Here is a 20,497-nt window from a genome sequence, read left to right on the forward strand (position 1 = left end):
GGCACTCGGGTAGTCCTCAGAGGCGCAGACTCAGTTGGGCCTGAGTTTTGTGCTCTTCCCAGGTCCGAGCAGCTCAAGTGATGAGGTGTTTGGCGAGCGCCAATGCTGCGACTTATCGCCTCCCCGCCACTCGGTTATCTGGGTGTAAAACCGGCGCACCTTCTCAGGCAGATGTTAACCGTCCAGACCCCCAAAAAGTTTTAGTTAGCAAAGAAGCCTGCTTACAGTTTTATAGATAATGTCTCTCTGGGGCTGCGATTGCCCCCTTCCGGCTCTGGCTGCCTGTCACCGGAGGGGGAAGGTCTGCAGCCGGCTATCTCTGTTCAATTCTTTGTTCCGTGCGCGGGCCTGGCGGTGTCTTAGGTTGGGGCTGGCTTTTCGCGTGGTAGATATCCCACAGTCTGGTTTGCTAGCCCAAATTATTTCGCTCAGATAGTGCTCAGGGTATTCAGGCCAGATTCTTACTCTAAGCGATGCAGCCCGCGCTGCGCCTCCCTGCCCAGCCCCCGCTTGCTAATGGTGCGTGCAGGCGTCTGCGCTGCTTCTCCGCTGGGGGAGTTACCGTAGGACTCGCAATCTTCGAGTTTTAATTGTTTATTTATTTCTTCTCCCCGTTATGTTGCCCTCTGTGCTTCCAAAGCTCGGCACAGATTCGCAGTGAGAAGGTTTCCTGGTGTTTGGAAACTTCTCTCTTTTAAGACTCCCTTCCGGGACGGAACTCCGTCCCTCCCTCTTTTTGTCTTTTTTTGTCTTTTATATTTTTTCCTACCTCCTTTCAAAGAGTTGGATTGCTTTTCTGGGTGCCTGATGTCCTCTGCTGGCATTCAGAAGTTGTTTTGTGGAATTTACTCGACGTTTAAATGCTCTTTTGATGAATTTGTGGGGGAGAGAGTGTTCTCCCCGTCCTACTCCTCCGCCATCTTGGCTCCTCCTTATTTAACTTCTTTGCAGAGTACATTATGAGAAACGCTGGGCTGGAAGAAGCACAACCTGGACTCAAGACTGCCTGGAGAAATATCAATAACCTCAGATATTCAGATGACACCACCCTTATGGCAGAAAGTGAAGAAGAACTAAAGAGCCTCTTGATGAAAGTGAAAGAGGAGAGTGAAAAAGTTGGCTTAAAGTTCAACATTCAGATAACTAAGATCATGGCAATCTGGTCCCATCACTTCATGGCAAATAGATGGAGAAACAGTGGAAACAGTGACAGACTTTATTTTGGGGGGCTCCAAAATCATCGCAGATGGTGACTGCAGCCATGAAATTAAAAGACGCTTGCTCCTTAGAAGAAAAGTTATAGCCAACCTAGACAGCAGAGACATTACTTTGCCAACAAAGATCTGTCTAGTTAAAGCTATGGCTTTTCCAGTAGTCATGTATGGATGGGAGAGTTGAACTATAAAGAAAGCTGAGTGCCAAAGAATTGATGCTTTTGAACTGAGGTGTTGGAGAAGACTCTTGAGAGTCCCGTGGACTGCAAGGAGATTCAACCAGTCCATCCTAAAGGAAATCAGTCCTGAATATTCATTGGAAGGACTGATGCTGAAGCTGAAAATCCAATACTTTGGCCACCTGATGCAAAGAACTGACTCATTTGAAAAGACCCTGATGCTGGAAAAGACTGAAGGCAGGAGGATGTTGTACAAGGGGATGACAGAGGATGAGATGGTTGAATGGCATCACCAACTCAATGGACATGAGTTTGAGTAAACGCTGGGAGTTGGTGATGGACAGGGAGGCCTGGCGTGCTGCAGCCCATGGACTTGCAGAGTCGGACATGACTGAGCAACTGAGTTGAATGGAATTGAAAAATCCTGCTGTTCTTATTTCACAATGTTAATTGAATTAGTAATTTTTCTCTTTAATGTCTGTCTCTCTTACACATACACACAAACACATACAGTATTTCATCAGCTGATTCCTGACACTATCACTGAAGCAGCTCCCCTATTTCTCATTACCATAAGGTATCACCTGCTTTCTTTGGGGATCACATAGTAACAATTCTCCTACTGTTACCAATTAGGTCCAAGATCCTAACTTCAGCTCAAACCAGCCTCTGCAAGAGAACTCTTAATCTCCAGTCCATTCTCTCTAGTTCAATAACACAAGCTTCATCTCATGATTCTGACTCTCTACCCCTTCCCTACACAAAAGTTAAGCTTGGATCCTGCCTCTTTGAGCATCTCTTTATCAGCAAATCCACTGCTTCATCAAGCTTTCCTGACTGATGAGAAGAGAGGAGATGAATTTTCCAGGTCATGAATGAGCTAGATGTACAGGCACGCCCACAGGTCACCACTCAACAAAAATTTTTCTCCTGTTTATAATGCTCGTGCATGCTAAGTAGCTTCAGTCGTGTCTGACTCTGCGACCCTATGAACTGTAGCCCATCAGGCTCCTCAGTCCATGGGATTCTCCAGGCAAGAATACTGGAGTGGGTTGCCCTGCCCTCCTCCAAGGGATCTACCTGACCCAGAGATCGAAACTTCATAGGCCGATTTGGGCAGATTTTCCAGTTGCAGCTAGTACAAGGCCTCATAAAGGTAGACTAGAATTGTCTGGGTTTAATATAAAGATGTGTTGTAGGTCTCAGGCATTGAGATTAATAAGAAATCATGCTATTGCTATAATAAATTCATCTCATGTCTCCTGCATTGACAGACGGGTTCTTTACCATGAGCGCCACCTGGGAAGTCCTGCTTATAGTGCTCCTATTTTTTAAATGTTCACATTCAATAAATCTGGAGGAATTTCCCTGCTAATGTTGTCAACCATATACTATAAATCACTGCGTGAGACACACACAATAAATATCTTTTGGTTGCACAGTTAAGTCCTTCTTACCAGGGGCCACCTTCCCAGCAGGTCGAGAAGCAGATGGTCTTGCTTTATGTAAAAGTAGGTGACTGAATTCTTCGTGAATGACCTAAAATATAACAGTGTATCAGGACTCACTAGCCACAAATCTCTGTCAAAATCCAAACAGAATCACCTCCAAACTCACCTCGGGAGTCAAGTATTTGGCAATAAGATTCTCTAAAAAGGGCCTTTTCAAAATGGAGTTGATGGATGGACGATCTCGGGGAGATACTTCAAAGAGCTGGGATAGTAAGAACTGTAGGTCACGGGAAAACCTGGGCGATATCGGAGGAACATGAGCTTGACAAATCTTCAGAACCAGCTGCTGTAAGTTGTTACCCTCAAACTGAAAGGACAAGCAATGGTGATACTAAATCAGAGAAAAATTCAATGCGAATATTTAAAGGAATACCAAGAGGCACTTCCCTGGTGGTCCAATGGTTAAGAACCTGTCCTGCAATGCAGGGAACATGGGTCTGCTCCCTGGCCGGGGCACTAAGATTCCACATGCCACGGAGGGACTGAGCCTGCCTGGGGCAGCTACTGAGCCCTCCTGCCACAACTAGAGAGTCTGTGCAATTGAAGATCCTGCAAGCCACAACTTAAGACTGGACACCATCAAATAAGTAAATAAATAAACACTGAAAATAAATAAATGTTAGAAAAGAGGAGGGAGTGAAGTGAAAGTCGCTCAGTCTGTGTCTGACTCTCTGCAACCCCATGGACTGTAGCCCACCAGGCTCCTCTGTCCATGGAACTCTCCAGGCAAGAATACTAGAGTGGGTAGCCTTTCCCTTCTCTAGGGGATCTTCCCAACCCAGGGACTGAACCCAGGTCTCCCGCATTGCAGGCAGATTCTTTACCAGCTGAGCCACAAGAGAAGCCCAAGAATACTGGAGTGGGTAGCCTATCCCTTCTCTAGCAGATCTTTCTGACCCAGGAATCAAACTGGGGTCTCCTGTACTGCAGGGGAAATTTTTTTTTACCAACTGAGCTATAAGACAAGGCATTTAAAATCTTTTTAATTTTTAAAAAGTAAAATAACTTTGAGAAACAAAACAGTGTTAAAAGGTTTCATTAAGAGTACCATGGTCCACCCTGAATTGTTTCCATCAACATGTAGCCAGTTATTCAATGAGCCATCATATTACTTAAAACAAGGGGTTTTTTAGTTTATTATCAAAATCTTTACTCGTTTCCCAAAACTAGAAGGTATACGAAATTATAAACAGGGAAAATATATACAATTCCACCACCCAGAGATATATTTTCTTCTAGCCGTTTAAAAAATACTACTTATTTTACAAAGTTGAGATCATACGATATGAAATTTTATATCTTGCTTTTTTAAATGACAGAGGAGCCTGGGGTCACAAAGAGTCGGACACGACTGAGTGACTAACACTTTTTTCAAGCTCTATGTACTATTCTCCAACTTGGATTTTGTACTTAATAATATAGCTTGGATATCATCCCATGTTGGTATATATGGAGCTATCATTCTTGTTAATATCTTGTTCATATAATTTTTAACAATCTAATGAAACCAAACAACCTTTTTCTTTCAGAGGTTATTTTAATTTATATACTTTTCAATAATTCAAGATAATCTGATGATTAATATACTTACAGGATGTCTGAGTGTGCAGAGCTCATATAAGACACAGCCAAGAGACCAAATATCCCTGGGAAAGATAAGAGTTTATATGCCAAGAAATATCGATAATTCTCAATTTAAACTTTTATCCTTACAGTCAACTATATTTGTGTATCTTTACAATTTTATATAGGGTGACCAGTTTTCACAAATGCTTTCAGTACATTATCAATTCTTACTCTTACTAAGACTAGAGAAAAAATTGTAGCTTGTCAGAGTCCCAGCAGAGAAAAGGTACACAAGCTTCGCTACAATCTGATGGCTAAATACTTACTTTAACTTCATGTGATGAGCTCAAAGAAAATGTGTGCGCGTATGGAATTTTGAGCAATTTGGAGGAGGGAGGAAGAACTCAAATGTGGGTTACTTGATTCAACAGGTAACATTTCGTTAATTTAGAAAGGAACGTTCTACTCGAGGCTATAGACAGAACCAAAGTTAGATTAAGTGATAAACAGAGTATCTGGTACTCAATGAACTTAAAATGTGTTAAAATTGGGCCTGTGCAGGTGTCCAATAAATGACCTTTGACCTCAGAGGGCCAAAAATAACCCCTCCTCAGATCATGCTAAACACTTCCATTTTTGAACATGCATCCTATGAAGATGCACTAAACAGCTATGTCTGCACAGAACACCAGTTACCTCACCCCTAATCCCCTTTCCTCATGCCTAAGACCATGCTGCATTGCAGGCAGATTCTTCACCACTGAGCCACCAGGGAAGCCTGCCTAAGACCATGATGCTTCTTCATCCCGTAAATATCTCAAATCCCTCGCCTTCGGGGAGGCAGATCTGAGACTTGTTCTCCAGTCTCATCTGGCTGCCTTTCTTCCTCTGCTGCAAACCTCAGTGTCTCAGCATTTGGCTTGCTGTGCATTACGTGAATTAACCCAGTTTGGTAATGATTTATTACTAGGAGCTTCCAATTATTCAAAGCATCAAATCAACATATTTAAATTTTGACTTAGATGCTTAAAAAGTAGTGCAAGGCAACAAAACAATGCTGCTGTGCTCTGCTCTCGAAAGCCTGCCCTTCCACCCTGGCGACACTAACTGCATTCCTGGTCAGCTTGAGGCCAACCCCCTTCTCTAGGTCAGAGGATATCTTCCAAAAATGCCCATTCTTCTACTATGTGGAGAAATGTTCACCACTCTTCTTTAGGGCTTTGCTTTTCATTTATCTCTTTCAAAGTCAGTCAAATATCTCTTGGGTACTTTTCTAAATAAATAGACAATGAACACCACAAAGGAACTTGGTCTTCCTGCAAAGCCAACTAGTTCAACTGGAAGACAGCCTTGAAAAGTGAAATGTTTTCCTTCTCCTTCCATGGAAGTAAAAACTATCTTGGCTTTATCTTTTATCACTGTGTATATTAACATTAAGGCTGCTTGTGAAGCTAGTGGTAAAGAACCCACCTGCAAATGCAAGAGATGTGGGTTCAATCCCTTCTCCAGGAAGATCCCCTGGAGAAGGGAATGGCAACCCACTCCAGCGTTCTTGCCTGGAGAATTTCATGGACAGAGGAGCCTGGCAGTCTACAGCCCAGGGGGTCACAAAGAGTTGAACATGACTGAGGGACAAACACTTTCACAAACTATATTAATATTACTCCTAAACAGTAGGCTCTAGTACCACAAATGTCAAAGCTTGTTGGTTTTTAAAGCTGGAAGATGCCTTAACAATTACCTGGCCAACACCACCTTTGTTGAAGAAAGGGGAACTGAGACCCACAGAGACTGACTGACTTGGTCGAGTTGCTGACAGAGTCAAGGTTAGGATTTCTGGCTCCTAAACCTGTGCTGGTGACCTGGAAGGTCACCAGACCTTCCGCCTGACCCATCTACAACACTTTCCCGCAATAGGCCCAACAGTGCTTAGAAAGCCTGATAATCGAACACAAAGATGGACATCACAGTGACCTCAACTTTCAATGTTATTCTATCACTTCTATCATCAGATGAAGAGACATATCTCTTTTCTAAATAAATTTGAAAGCTTTAGGAAACACTGAAGTGGTCAGACGCAGTCACAGCGATTCTCATTTCACAGGTGAGGAAAAGGAAATTATGAAGCACCATAAGAAAGAATCCATAAGATTTTACTGAGACTTTCAAACCAAAAGCCAGCAACTCACGTTTTATTGTTGTAGGGTTTATTCTGACAGATCTCTGGGGACAGGTAGTATGGTGTTCCAACGCAAGTTCTAGCAAGTTCCATGGTACTAGCAAAGTTATATTAAACAATAAAATAACATAGTGTATTACTGAAGTAAGAAAAGGCTTAAGACATACACATACATGTAAGAAAAATGTATAAAAAGTAACACAAAATTTGATGTATTCATATATTAAAATAAAGCATTATTATTAAAATATAGTGTATTAATAATGTAGTAATAAAATTAATTGATTTTAAGCTTATAATTCATTTCCCCCAAATCTACACAATAAAAAAAACTTATGGCTTAAAGACTGCACGAAAAGGTACCATTGTTATTTTGCAAACTCTCACATGTAAAAATTTCCCTCATTCCAATGACGAAAGTAATGCAATCTCATGATTTAAAATTTGGAAAACAGAAAAGGGAATAAAGAAGAAAAAAATTACCAAGAATCTTACTACCCTCAAACAACTAGTGCTAAAATTCTGATGTCTTTCCTTCTTGTCTTTTTTCCATGCATATTTTCCACATAGCTGTGATTATAGTGTATTTGAAATACAGAATTCTTGTTTTTAAAATTTTAAATTTAATACAACAAACTTTGTTCTCACATTATCAAAAAGTCTTCAAAATCATAAATGTCAGTGGCTAAACAATATTCAGGTACATGACTGTGCCAAGTTTTATAAAATTTAACTATTTCCCAATTTTTAGGCATTTAAACTATTCCAAATTTCAAATTATTCCCTTAGAACAAATTCTCAGAAATAGAACATTTAAAATCTCTTGGCATTTATTATCAACAAACTGTCTTTTGAAACATTTGCATCAATATACTCTCCTAAGCACGTGTTAATTTTCCTGTTTCACAAAATGCTCACTGACTTTACATACATTTCAGTCACATCTCATTTGATCAGCTTATATCACACTATACAGCATTGCTAACACTTCTGCTATGCCAAGATATGTCTCGCAAATTTTAATCTCAACGTACCATCTGAATACTTTAATATACTTATATAAACAATTATCCAAAATTATTGAGAAACCAAGCTCTTAATACCTTCTTAATTCTTGATACCTAAAAATACGTATTTTGGCTGTTATGAACAGAAGGAAAAATGATTTTTAAAAGTACTTACTTGTTCAAGACCCTTGCAATACCAAAGTCCCCAAGCTTTGCAACCATTCCGTTCTTGCTAAGAAAAATGTTCTGTAAGTGCAGAAAAGGCTATGTTGTTGGAGATATTTCAAGAAAATAAAAGATCTATTCTTCTTGATTCTGTCTCTGAGCCGTTTACCTGTGTTTTTATGTCCCTGTGTAAAACCTTCCTGTCGTGAATATGTTTCAGTCCTAGAGAAATCTGTACAAACCAACTCAGAATCTGTAGAGGGAACATAAAACAAAACTAGTGAGCAGTCTGCTGATCACTGAACTATCTTCAGTGATAGCATGCACAAAGAGAGAAATAATATATTTGTGTGTGGTTACACGAATGAAGTGAACAGATATACCATCATACCATCCTATGTTCTCCTTACAGCTGGAAAAACGGAAGTGTGAAAAGGCAATCCAAACATGTTGGTATGAAAAGGAACACTGCATACAGAAAAAGATAAACAGGGGACTCCCTGGTAGTCCAGGGGCTAAGACCGCACTCCCAGAATGCAGGGGGCTGAATTTTATTTCTTAGTTATGGTTTATTTCTTAGTTATAATTTTATTTTATCTTAGCTGACCATGAGCCTTTTTATTAAACTGATCTGCTGCTGCTAAGTCGCTTCAAATCAGATCAGATCAGATCAGTCGCTCAGTCGTGTCCGACTCTTTGCGACCCCATGAATCTCAGCACGCCAGGCCTCCCTGTCCAATACCAACTCCCGGAGTTCACTCAGACTCACGTCCATAGAGTCAGTGATGCCATCCAGCCATCTCATCCTCTGTCGTCCCCTTCTCCTCCTGCCCCCAATCCCTCCCAGCATCAGAGTCTTTTCCAATGAGTCAACTCTTCGCATGAGGTGGCCAAAGTACTGGAGTTTCAGCTTTAGCATCATTTCTTCCAAAGAAATCCCAGGACTGATCTCCTTCAGAATGGACAGGTTGGATCTCCTTGCAGTCCAAGGGACTCTCAAGAGTCTTCTCCAACACCACACTTCAAAAGCATCAATTCTTCGGAGCTCAGCTTTCTTCACAGTCCAACTCTCACATCCATACATGACCACAGGAAAAAAACATAGCTTTGACTAGATGAACCTTTGCTGGCAAAGTAATGTCTGCTTTTGAATATGCTATCTAGGTTGGTCATAACTTTCCTTCCAAGGAGTAAGCGTCTTTTAATTTCATGGCTGCAGTCACCATCTGCAGTGATTTTGGAGCCCAGAAAAATAAAGTCTGACACTGTTTCCACTGTTTCCCCATCTATTTCCCATGAAGTGATGGGACTGGATGCCATGATCTTCCTTTTCTGAATGTTGAGCTATAAGCCAACTTTTTCACTCTCCACTTTCACTTTCATCAGGAGGCTTTTGAGTTCCTCTTCACTTTCTGCCATAAGGGTAGTGTCTTCTGCATATCTGAGGTTATTGATAATCCTCCCGGCAATCTTGATTCCAGCTTGTGTTTCGTCCAGTCCAGCGTTTCTCATGATGTACTCTGCATATAAGTTAAATAAGCAGGGTGACAATATACAGCCTTGATGAACTCCTTTTCCTATTTGGAACCAGTCTGTTGTTCCATGTCCAGTTCTAACTGTTGCTTCCTGACCTGCATACAAATTTCTCAAGAGGTAGGTCAGGTGGTCTGGTATTCCCATCTCTTTCAGAATTTTCCACAGTTTATTGTGATCCACACAGTCAAAGGCTTTGGCATAGTCAAGAAAGCAGAAATAGATGTTTTTCTGGAACTCTCTTGCTTTTTCCATGATCCAGCGGATGTTGGCAATTTGATCTCTGGTTCCTCTGCCTTTTCTAAAACCAGCTTGAACATCAGGAAGTTCACGGTTCAAGTCACTTCAGTCATGTCTAACTCTTTGCCACCCCATGGACTGTAGCCCTGCAGGCTCCTCTGTCCATGGGCTTCTCAAGGAAAGAATACTAGAGTGAGTCACCATGCCCTTCTCCAGGGGATCTTCCTGACCCAGGGATTGAACCGAGAAGGTAGATTCTTCACCACTGAGCCACTGTAGACAGATTCCCAAGTGGTGCCGTGGTAAAGAATTTGCCTGCCCATTCAGGAGACGCAAGAGATGCAGGTTCGATCCCTGGGTCCGGAAGGTCCCCTGGAGTCGGAAAACACAATTAGGCATACATGCTTGCCTCAGACGCCTACAGAGATTTATTTAAACAATTCTAAACTTTCAATGGTTCCTTGTCCACCAAAACAGAGAGAGGAAAACAATTGAGGGAAAAAACTATATTCCAGATATGAAGATTCACTTGTAATTTTTTTTTTTTTTTGGCTGTGCTGTGCAGCATGTGGAATCTGAGTGCCCAGGGCATGTGTGTTAAGTCGCTTTAGTCGTGTCCGACTCTTTGCGATCCCATGGACTGGATCCCATGCCAGGATCCTTGTCCTGGGGGATTCTTCAGGCAAAAATACTGGAGTGGGCAACCATTCCTTTCTCCAGGGATCTTCCTAACCCAGGGATCGAATCCTGGTCTCCCACACTGCAGGCAGATTCTTTACTGTCTGAGCCACAAGGGAAGACCTTAGTTCGCCGACCAGGGATCAAACCCTTGTCCCCTGCACTGGACGTGCAGAGTCTTAACCACTGGACCACCAGGAAACTCTACCAGTTGTAATTTTAGTTCTTTCTCAACAACGGGAAATGTAATTCAAACTTATGTAGAGAAAAGTATTTTTATTAAATGTGGCAAAATAATACCCAGATAAGAAGAAAGGAGGGTTTCTACAACTATAGAATTTAATATATAATGTCAATGAGCATAGGGAGAATGCATGATTAAATGTACAGAGGTTAGGGATATTGATTCTTTAATCATTCATACATTCACGACATTGAACTTTAAATCAAAGAGGAGAGTATCTGGGCTGTTAAATGCTAAAAGAGAACAAAGAAACAAAGGGCTTGAAGAAAGCTGGCGGGCCACTCTTGTGTCCTGCTTGTGGCCGAGGCCTTTCCCTTCAATCACACAGGCCGGGAGTCCAGTTCTTCCCCGCTACAAACATCTGTCTCCTTCATGAATAAAAGTTCCAAGAGGGTATCAAAGGATGCTAAATGTACAGAAGAAAAATGTGTTTGTGCTCAGACAAAATCGGAATTGAGGCCATTACTCTTCACCTTTTCTCTTCTCTCTCTTAATAACCAATGAGACTAAATAGCCAAAAGAGCTAAAAAGAGCTTCTATCCTCCCCAGCAAAGTGGGAAATCTATTTTAAAACAGCATACTCACTGGTAAAAGGAAGAAGAGTGAAGCTATAAATACATCACATTTTAAGTGGCTAAGGAACATTCTCATTCACTTTTTTCTCAGCCATTAAGATCCATCTTAGGGGCATCCTACATGAGATTTTCCAAAAATAAGATACTGTCCTTTCTCAAGCAAAGTTCACTCTCAAACAGAGATTCAATTTAAGTTCAAATTCAAACATGTTCTCAGTTCAGTTCAGTCGCTCAGTCATGTCCAACTCTTTGCAACCCCATGAACTGCAGCACGCCAGGCCTCCCTGTCCAATACCAACTCCTGGAGTTCACTCAAACTCATGTCCATTGAGTCGGTGATGCCATCCAGCCATCTCATCCTCTGTCGTCCCCTTCTCCTCCTGCCCCCAATCCCTCCCAGCATCAGAGTCTTTTCCAATGAGTCAACTCTTCGCATGAGGTGGCCAAAGTATTGGAGTTTCAGCTTCAGCATCAGTCCTTCCAATGAACACCAGGACTGATCTTCTTTAGGATGGACTGGTTGGATCTCCTTGCAGTCCAAGGGACTCTCAAGAGTCTTCTCCAACACCACAGTTCAAAAGTATCAATTCTTCGGTGCTCAGCCTTCTTCACAGTCCAACTCTCACATCCATACATGACCACAGGAAAAACCATAGCCTTGACTAGACGGACCTTTGTTGGCAAAGTAATGTCTCTGCTTTTGAATATGCTATCTAGGTTGGTCATAACTTTCCTTCCAAGGAGTAAACATCTTTTAATTTCATGGCTGCAATCACCATCTGCAGTGATTTTGGAGTCCAAAAAGATAAAGTCTGACACTGTTTCCACTGTTTCCCCATCTATTTGCCATGAAGTGATGGGACCAGATGCCATGATCTTAGTTTTCAGAATGTTGAGCTTTAAGCCAACTTTTTCACTCTCCTCTTTCACTTTCATCAAGAGGCTTTTGAGTTCCTCTTCACTTTCTGCCATAAGGGTGGTGTCTTCTAAATATCTGAGGTTATTGATATTTCTCCTGGCAATCTTGATTCCAGCTTGTGCTTGCTCCAGCCCAGCGATTCTCATGATGCACTCTGCATAGAAGTTAAATAAACAGGGTGACAATATACAGCCTTGAAGTACTCCTTTTCCTATTTGGAACCAGTCTGTTGTTCCATGTCCAGTTCTAATTGTTGCTTCCTGATCTGCATATAGGTTTCTCAACAGGCAGGTCAGGTGGTCTGGTATTCCCATCTTTTGAAGAATTTTCCACAGTTTATTGTGATCCACACAGTCAAAGGCTTTGGCATAGTCAAGAAAGCAGAAGTAGATGTTTTTCTGGAACTCTCTGCTTTTTCCATGATCCAGCGGATGTTGGCAATTTGATCTCTGGTTCCTCTGCCTTTTCTAAAACCAGCTTGAACATCTGAAAGTTCACGGTTCATGTATTGCTGAAGCCTGGCTTGGAGAATTTTGAGCATTACTTTAGCGTGTGAGATGAGTGCAATTGTACGGTACTTGGAGCATTCTTTGGTATTGCCTTTCTTTGGGATTGGAATGAAAACTGACCTTTTCCAGTCCTGTGGCCACTGCTGAGTTTTCCAGATTTGCTGGCATATTGAGTGCAGCACTTTCACAGCATCATCTTTCAGGATTTGAAATAGCTAGCTCAACTGGAATTCCATCACCTCCACTAGCTTTGTTCCTAGTGATGCTTCCTAAGGCCCACTTGACTTCACATTCCAGGATGTCTGGCTCTAGGTGAGTGATCACACCATAGTAATTATCTGGGTTGTGAAGATCTTTTTTGTACACTTCTTCTGTGTATTCTTGCCACCTCTTCTTGACATCTTCTGCTTCTGTTAGGTCCATACCATTTCTGTCCTTTATCGAGCCCATCTTTGCATGAAATGTCCCCTTGGTATCTCTAATTTTCTTGAAGAGATCTCTAGTCTTTCCCATTCTGTTGTTTTCCTCTATTTCTTTGCATTGATCGCTGAGGAAGGCTTTCTTATCTCTCCTTGCTATTCTTTGGAACTCTGCATTCAGATGCTTATATCTTTCCTTTTCTCCTTTGCTTTTCCCTTTCTTCTTTTCACAGTTATTTGTAATGCCTCCTCAGACAGTCATTTTGCTTTTTTGCATTTCTTTTCCATGGGGATGGTCTTGATCCCTGTCTCCTGTACAATGTCATTAGGCTAGGTTAATTTCTCATTTAAATGCTTTCTTCCCTGCAGTCACCCTCTGGTTTTTCAGTCTTCTAACTTTACTGAGGCCTTCAATGGCTAAGTTGAAGATCTCTCTTGGTAAATGTCAGACTGCACTCTAAAGTATGTGGGTTATTTTCAAATATCTTTTGATATTGATTTCTAACATGATTCCACAGTGATAACAGACTCTGTATGATTTTAATACCTTTAGACCATGAAATTTCTTCACTCTGTTTTATGTCCCTGGATCTATTCCAGTGGTCTCGCTGTTAATGGTCTATGGTAACTTGAATAGAATTTGTATCCTACTATTGTGTGAAAATTGTATAAATCTTAATTATGTTAAATTGGTTCTTCGTGCTTTTTAGGTCTACCATATTCTTCCACTTTTATGTATATTCATTCTATACATTTTTGAGAGTTTGATACTGAAACTCCCACTAAAAATCTTAATGTATCTGTTTAAAAAAAAAATTGTATTAATAATATATAGAAGGACCATATGTAACTTTGCCCTGTATTTTCCAAGTCTCCTATAAATGTTTTATCATACTTTTCATAATTTAAAAGATAAGAAGAAAAAGAAAAAATAAATGAATATTGACATTGTAAAAAAAAAAATACCAAGCCATTATTTTTATAGTTCAAATTTCTCTTCCACCAATCATGCTTCATATAAACACAGTCTATTACTTATGAAATTATAAATTTAATCCCCAATATAAATGAACAGGGAAATTGGAAGAGTTTCTACCTGATCTTCACTAAATAACACTCCCCGTTGTCTTCTGATCCTTTTCATGAGATCCCCGCCATCACAGTACTCCATCACAATAAACAGTCTGTTGTTCTCTGTAAAAAAGGGCATCATTTGATGCTGCATAGGTTTCAAATATTTACTAATTACTTGCCTTTCAAGTTCTAGAAGGTGGAGAATGCAACAGAAAAATGCAGAATATAATAGCTAAAAACTGGCTGTAGAATCAAGATGGACTGGGCTCTAATCCCACTTCGCCACTTAAATTTCTTAGCTCTGTGACTCTGGGCAAGTTATTTTAATTTTTATGGGCTTCATTATCTCATCTGTCAGATGGTGATAATAATGTAGACACTCCTCTTGGGATCACCTCATCTTTGTTTACTTCAACTTTTAAATGAGTTAATCCATGTCACATATTTAGAATAATATCTGCACATAATGAGAGTTCAATAAATGTGAGCAACTATTTTTAATATGTCCCTGCAGGAGACCAGAAATGGGCTGTAACACAACAGCTGTGAATCTTTTTCAACACCACTAAAAGAATGATCAGACCCTTAAATTGAAGTATAAACTTCTATTTATACTGTTGAGTACTGGTGACACTCACTCTTTTTTTAATATTGTATTTATGTATTTGGCTGAGTCAGGTCTTACTGCAGCACTCGGAATTTCACTGTGGCCCATGGGCGCTCTAGTTGGGGCACATAAGCACTCAACCCTAGCAGTTGCGGTGCGCGGGCTTAGTTGCTCCACAGCACGTGGGATCTTGATTCCCCAACCAGGAATCGAACCTACATCCTCTGCATCACAATGTGGATTCTTAACCACTGGACCACCAGGGAAGTCCCAGTCAAATTTCTTTTAACTGACCTCTGCCTGACCTACACACTAGATTGCTGGGCACCATCCATGACTGTTGCTGCTCAAGGTTACCCTGGTGGCAACTAGACTCAACTATGCTCCCTCTGTCCTCACTGATTCTTACCAAGATCATTGCATGCATTCCCAAATCTATCTGAAAAGATCCTGATGCTGGGAAAGATTGAAGGTAGGAGGCGAAGGGGACGACAGAGGATGAGATGGTTGGATGGCATCACCGACTCAATGGATATGAGTTTGAGTGAACTCCGGGAGTTGGTGATGGGACAGGGAATCCTGGTGTGCTGCAGTCCGTGGGGTCGCAAAGAGTCGGACATGACTGAGCGACTGAACTGAACTGAACTGATACTTGTTATTATAATTTTTATATAAAGTGATGAGAGATGAATGGAAAAAGATGTGATTGTTTCCACAAGAACTACATTGAATGCCATGAAGTAAATGTGAGTAGCTTTAAAAAAAAAAACGTCATTAAGCTAAATGCTGGGTGGGACAAATGGAAAATAACTGGGAAGCTTTCAAAGGAATGTACACAGAGAGAGTATCTGTGAATTCTTACTCCACTCTAAAGACCAGAAACTGGAAATTATAAATTGCAGATGACGGGCACCTATAAAAGAAAGGATACTCAGAACTCCAGTAAGTGGATTCATAATCAAAGACAAGGCTTTGATCTTACATCAAAAGTCTGGCAAATGATCGTGCATTTACAGATTAAAATAAGTTTGTATGGTTTTCTGCTTCATCAGCTTTTTTCTTTACCAAACAACTATTAGATGGGTTCTTATTAGGTTAAGGACTTCTATTAACTTGCTTGTTTCTCCCACTAGTTTGTTCCCTGAGGAGAGACTCCACACTGGGATCTTTTGCATTCCCTGTACCTGGCACATGGAAGGAGCTTAATAAAGGAATCACACAAAATCAGACTTGCTACCAATTGTTAATCTTTCTAGCATTTTGCTCTGTAGTTATTTGAGTATCCACTAAATGTCAGACTCTTCTTGCCAAATTCTATCATTTGCTACCTCTTTCTTTCAAGTAGCTTAAATCAACTTTAAAGGGGTTATCAGGGACTTCCTGGATGATCCAGTGGTAAAGACTCTGAGCTTTCAATGCAAGGGGCCAGAGTTCAATCCCTGGTCAGGAAACTAGCGCCCAAACGCTGCAACTAAAAGCTCACATACTGCGATGAAGATCAAAGATCCTGCAGGCTACAACTAAGGCCCCATGAGGCCATATCAGTAAAATATATTCTTTAAAAAAAATTTTTAAAAACAAACTACATAATGTACTTATAGTTGTATTTACATTTATTGCCTGTCTAGCGCTAGTGGTAAAGAATCTGCCTGCCAATGCAGGAGACATAAGAGACACGGAGTCAATCCCTGGGTGGGGAAGATCCCCTGGAGGAGGAAGTGGCAACCCACTCCAGTATTCTTGTGGGAGAATCCCACAGACAGAGGAGCCTGGCAGGCTACAGTCCATAAGGTCACAAAGAGTCAGACACGACTGAAGCAACTGAGCACACAGCACCCCTCATTTTACCCCTGGAAATGTGAACACCACAGCTGAAGAGCGGGTAGAACTCTCAGATGACCCTAATGCACACACCCTGTGAACTCTCTCCCCTTGAGTGAGAATGGAACCTGTAAATGTGGGATATCACTCCATCATTATGTCACATTGCATAGCAAAGGGGATTTGCTGATATAATTACAGTTACTAAGCAGCTGACTTTGAGTTAATAGGAAAAGGAGATTACACACCTGGGCTTGACCTAATCACAAGAGCCACTTAAATCTGGATCTAGAAGTCAGAAACAGAGAGATGCCATGCTGGAGAGGGCCTGTTGCAGGGGCCACGTGACAGGGAGGGAGGCTGGTCTCTAGCAGAAGACGACCACCCCCAGTTAACAGTCTGCAAGAAAGCAGACGTCTCAGTCCTACAAGTGCAGTAAATGAAATCTCGCAACAACCTACATAAGCCTGGGAGAGTACTCTGGGCCTCGGGTGAGGGAGGTTGCAGACAGAGTCACCATCTTGATTTCAACTATGTGAGACCCTGTGCAGAGAATCCAGCTAAACCAGGCCCAGGCTTCTGGAAGAGCTAGAGAAATTGGGAGGTACCTATTTAAGCCACTAAATTCCTGTTCGCTGGTTATACAGCAACAGAAAAGAGCAGTGCGGGGATGTGGACCCATTTTGCTCACTGATTTACCCCCAAGACCCAGGCTGTGTTCAGCCTATTAGAGGTACTTGATAAATATTTACTGAAGGAATTTTAGTGGAATTAACTGAGCCTGATGGGGACTTCTCTGGTGGTCCAGAGGCTTACGACTCTGTGCTCCCAATGAAGGGGGCCCAGGTTCAATTCCTGGTCAGGGAGCTAGAACCCACATGCTTCAACCAAGAGTTCACATGCTGCAACTAAGACCTAGCACAGCCAGATAAATACATATTTAAGTATTTTTTTTAACTTAGCCTTAAGAAAATCTTACTGCATTCTCCTTATTTTCCTCATGCTGTTTCAAACTTATAAAAACTTCTACTTTCCATTGACAAACACGTAACGCACTAGAGCCGTGGCTCTTTTGTTTAGAGATGAGCTGTTGGAGGATAAACAAAGGCTTTCCCCACTCTCTACAGCCAGGTGTTACAAAGACGTCTGAGGCTTTCAGACAAGCTCAGTGTTTCGAGTTCCAACAATCTGCCAGGCAAAGCACAAAGGCATCACAATAGCTCTGGTTTTCCTAAACACAGAGGTGCTCTAGTTATGAAAAGGAAGAGGGGGTCATAAGAAAGTTTAGGTTTACAACATAAACAAAGTCAGCGAAGATTACTGATGCTGTAAAAAATGACCTCTCATTTGATAAGGGTATCCAGCATAAACCAGCCTCAAATGTCCAATTCACATGGTGTAAGGTCAGACTCCACTCTCCTAAATGGTCCAGGCAGCCCCAGTATTCATTCCACTAATGTGCCTGAGCACCTACTACGTGCCAGATGCTGAGGGGCAAGTGGTGAGCAAAAGAGTCCATTCTGTTTCCTGTCTCAAAGGGAGACAAATATTAGACCACTTCCTAATGGACACACTCACGGTACCGAAGTGCTGGCGAGATCCCGCAGAGGGGACTGCAGCTTGGACTGTGCTCTCAGAGAAGGCCTGACAATGAGTGGAGACTTACCAGACGGAGAGAGCCAACAAAAACCCACAGAGTGAGGGAAAGGAAGGCTGTCATCTGGTGTCTTTGTAGGAACCAATGAACAGGAATAGAGGGCACCGTACTCTGCGGCTGCCCCTTAAAGTTACTCGATACAACTCGGCTCCCCGTTCATGTGTACTGCCAACTCCCAAAGACCTCAGGAACGTCCTGAGCAGTCTTTTAGAGGCTGTACCCAGTTTTCATTTGTAAGAAACACAGAAAGCTATTTTGCATGCAGTGGTTTAATTTGTAAGAAACACAGTGCCCAGCAGAGCGCAAATGCTCAAAAAATAGCTTTTAAATTTTGTTGACTGGGGCTTCCCTGAAGCTCCAGTGATTAAGACACTGCGTTTTCACTGCAAGGGTGTGGGTTCAATCCCTGGTCAGGGAACTAAGGCCCCACATGCCACAATGAAGCCAAACACAAACTTACTGATTTTTATGAACACACCCCTGATGGTGCTTGAAGATACTAGGTAATATTCCTGCTCCATGAACTACTTCCAACCTCTGAATTCAAGTACACACTGCCCCACCCCTTACCCCACCCCGTGCTGGGTGCTGGCCGAACTGTGGGCTTATACAGCCCCGACGCAGCCTCAAAACACCTGACATGCTGCCTGTGTGTTTATGGTCTGTCTCTTCCCACTACAATGTAAGAGTCACAAAGGACAGGAATTTTTGTTTGTTTTCTTTATTCACGGATGTATTCCTGGTACCTAGAAAAATGCATACAGTAAGCACTCAGTAAATTTTTGTTAAGTGAATGAATGGTCTCTGACCATTGCTTTCTTTGTTTTTTTTTTAACCTCTGGAGTCGAATAATGGATGAAGGCAGAAGAAATGTGCTCAGGTGCACTGAGAGGAAGGCTTGCTTCCTTCAAGTTCCCCCTCTATTCCGGCCAGCAGCTTGGCTGCCTCTCTGAAAGAGGACTGCACTGCCCCATTTACTGGCCCTGGGCACACAAGGACTCTCAGAGTCAGCGCAGCCTCTGCCAGCACCACCCCGTTCTCAGGGTTGGCTGAGCGTCTGCTTTACACCCAGAATTTGAGCATATGGGGGAGGTAAGAAACATGCCACATGCTAGCAGGGCTCTGAGAGGGAGGACGCGGCGGGCTCTGTGTCCTGCCCTTTTGTTCAGAACAGCCTGCTTCCTATCTGAGCTGCTCCTTCAGCCGGGGCCCCAGCTTTAAATTCCCCATCAGGGAATTCCCTGGCGAGACCAGTGGTTAGAACTTGGTGCTTTCACTGAGGTGTCCCATAAGCTACATGGTATGGACAAAAAAAGTTCTTAATTTTTTAATTAAAACATAAAAAAGACCCCCCTCAACCACAGCCAACATGTAACATGAGTGAGACACAGATGGTATTCTTGTAGGCCTCTGGAAGTTCTTACTGGAGCAAAGCTAAGACAACCATTATTAACTATTTGAGGGAGTAAAAATTAAAGACAGGTGGGAAAACTTAAGGAAATTTAGGAAAATTGTCTACAAAAACTCAGCAGAGTATAAATCAAGATGATGAAAAATAAATTTAAGTAAATGGGACAATGAATCCAGTCACAGAAATTAATTTATACACAGTTCTCAGGATCCTATCTTATATGGATATCTACATGCCGACACCTGATTAAAATACTTTAAGAATATAAGAAGTCAAACCTTGAAATGAATTGAAGAAGGTTACAATGTTGGGATGTTTCATCTTTGCCAGAAGAATGACTTCTTTCTTGGAAGCTTCTTTTTCTTGGATGGGCATCTAAATTATATTAAGAGACAAAGTAGTCTATAAAGATAATTGCTTTCATGAATAGGCTTTCTGCTCACCGTCATCGAAAATTCTCCAGGATTTCACTGACTTTAATGGCATTTCTGAAACTGATCTCTCAATGCCAGGAAATGACCTTTCTAGAATTAAGAGTGTCCTGTATCTGGTCAACGGTTTGCCAATGACAATCAGTAACAAGAAAATAATTCTGGTAAAGTTCTGCTGTGTTACAAGCTCACTTGAATTGGTGTACTGTGTCAATTATTTAGTCATCTCAAGGAAAGTTATTTTAATATTTATCTTTCAGCAGCAAAAGAATTGGTTTAAAAAAATGCAATGTTCCAGCAGCAATCACAGCTGAGAAGAAACAAATGAAATCTAAAAAAATTAAATGTCACACATTACATAAATCAGACCAGTAAAGTTCTATTAAGATTACTACATTTTTCGTTTTCAAATAAAATTTGTCTCTTGTGACTTCATTTTAGATTTGATATATTTCCTTTTCTTTATTAAAAAACTAATTAATTTGCTTTTATTGTTACCTTTCCTTCCAGTTTTACTGATATAATGACATATAGCACTGTATACTTTTAAGGTATATC

The 20,497-nt window shown here is 41.4% G+C and overlaps 1 protein-coding gene across 10 annotated transcripts in view; it reads right to left on the reverse strand.

The window, feature by feature from the left end:
- The window catches only part of NEK5 (NIMA related kinase 5), a 70,481-nt gene that overhangs the window by 39,775 nt on the left and 10,209 nt on the right, over positions 1–20,497 (reverse strand). For 9 of the 10 annotated variants that reach the window (XM_070380366.1, XM_070380362.1, XM_070380365.1 and 6 more), the window contains exons 3-10: positions 19,787–19,883; positions 14,035–14,132; positions 7,991–8,074; positions 7,832–7,902; positions 6,660–6,746; positions 4,496–4,550; positions 3,011–3,211; positions 2,851–2,932 (exon numbers count right to left, since the gene is read on the reverse strand). In XM_070380366.1, coding sequence (XP_070236467.1) covers positions 2,851–2,932; positions 3,011–3,211; positions 4,496–4,550; positions 6,660–6,746; positions 7,832–7,902; positions 7,991–8,074; positions 14,035–14,132; positions 19,787–19,883 — 775 coding nt within the window. The remainder of the gene's footprint in view (positions 1–2,850; positions 2,933–3,010; positions 3,212–4,495; positions 4,551–6,659; positions 6,747–7,831; positions 7,903–7,990; positions 8,075–14,034; positions 14,133–19,786; positions 19,884–20,497) is intronic. The other variant, XM_070380364.1, reaches the window with a different exon arrangement.

This window comes from Bos mutus, chromosome 12 (assembly GCF_027580195.1).
Source record: "Bos mutus isolate GX-2022 chromosome 12, NWIPB_WYAK_1.1, whole genome shotgun sequence".
NCBI lineage: Eukaryota > Metazoa > Chordata > Mammalia > Artiodactyla > Bovidae > Bos > Bos mutus.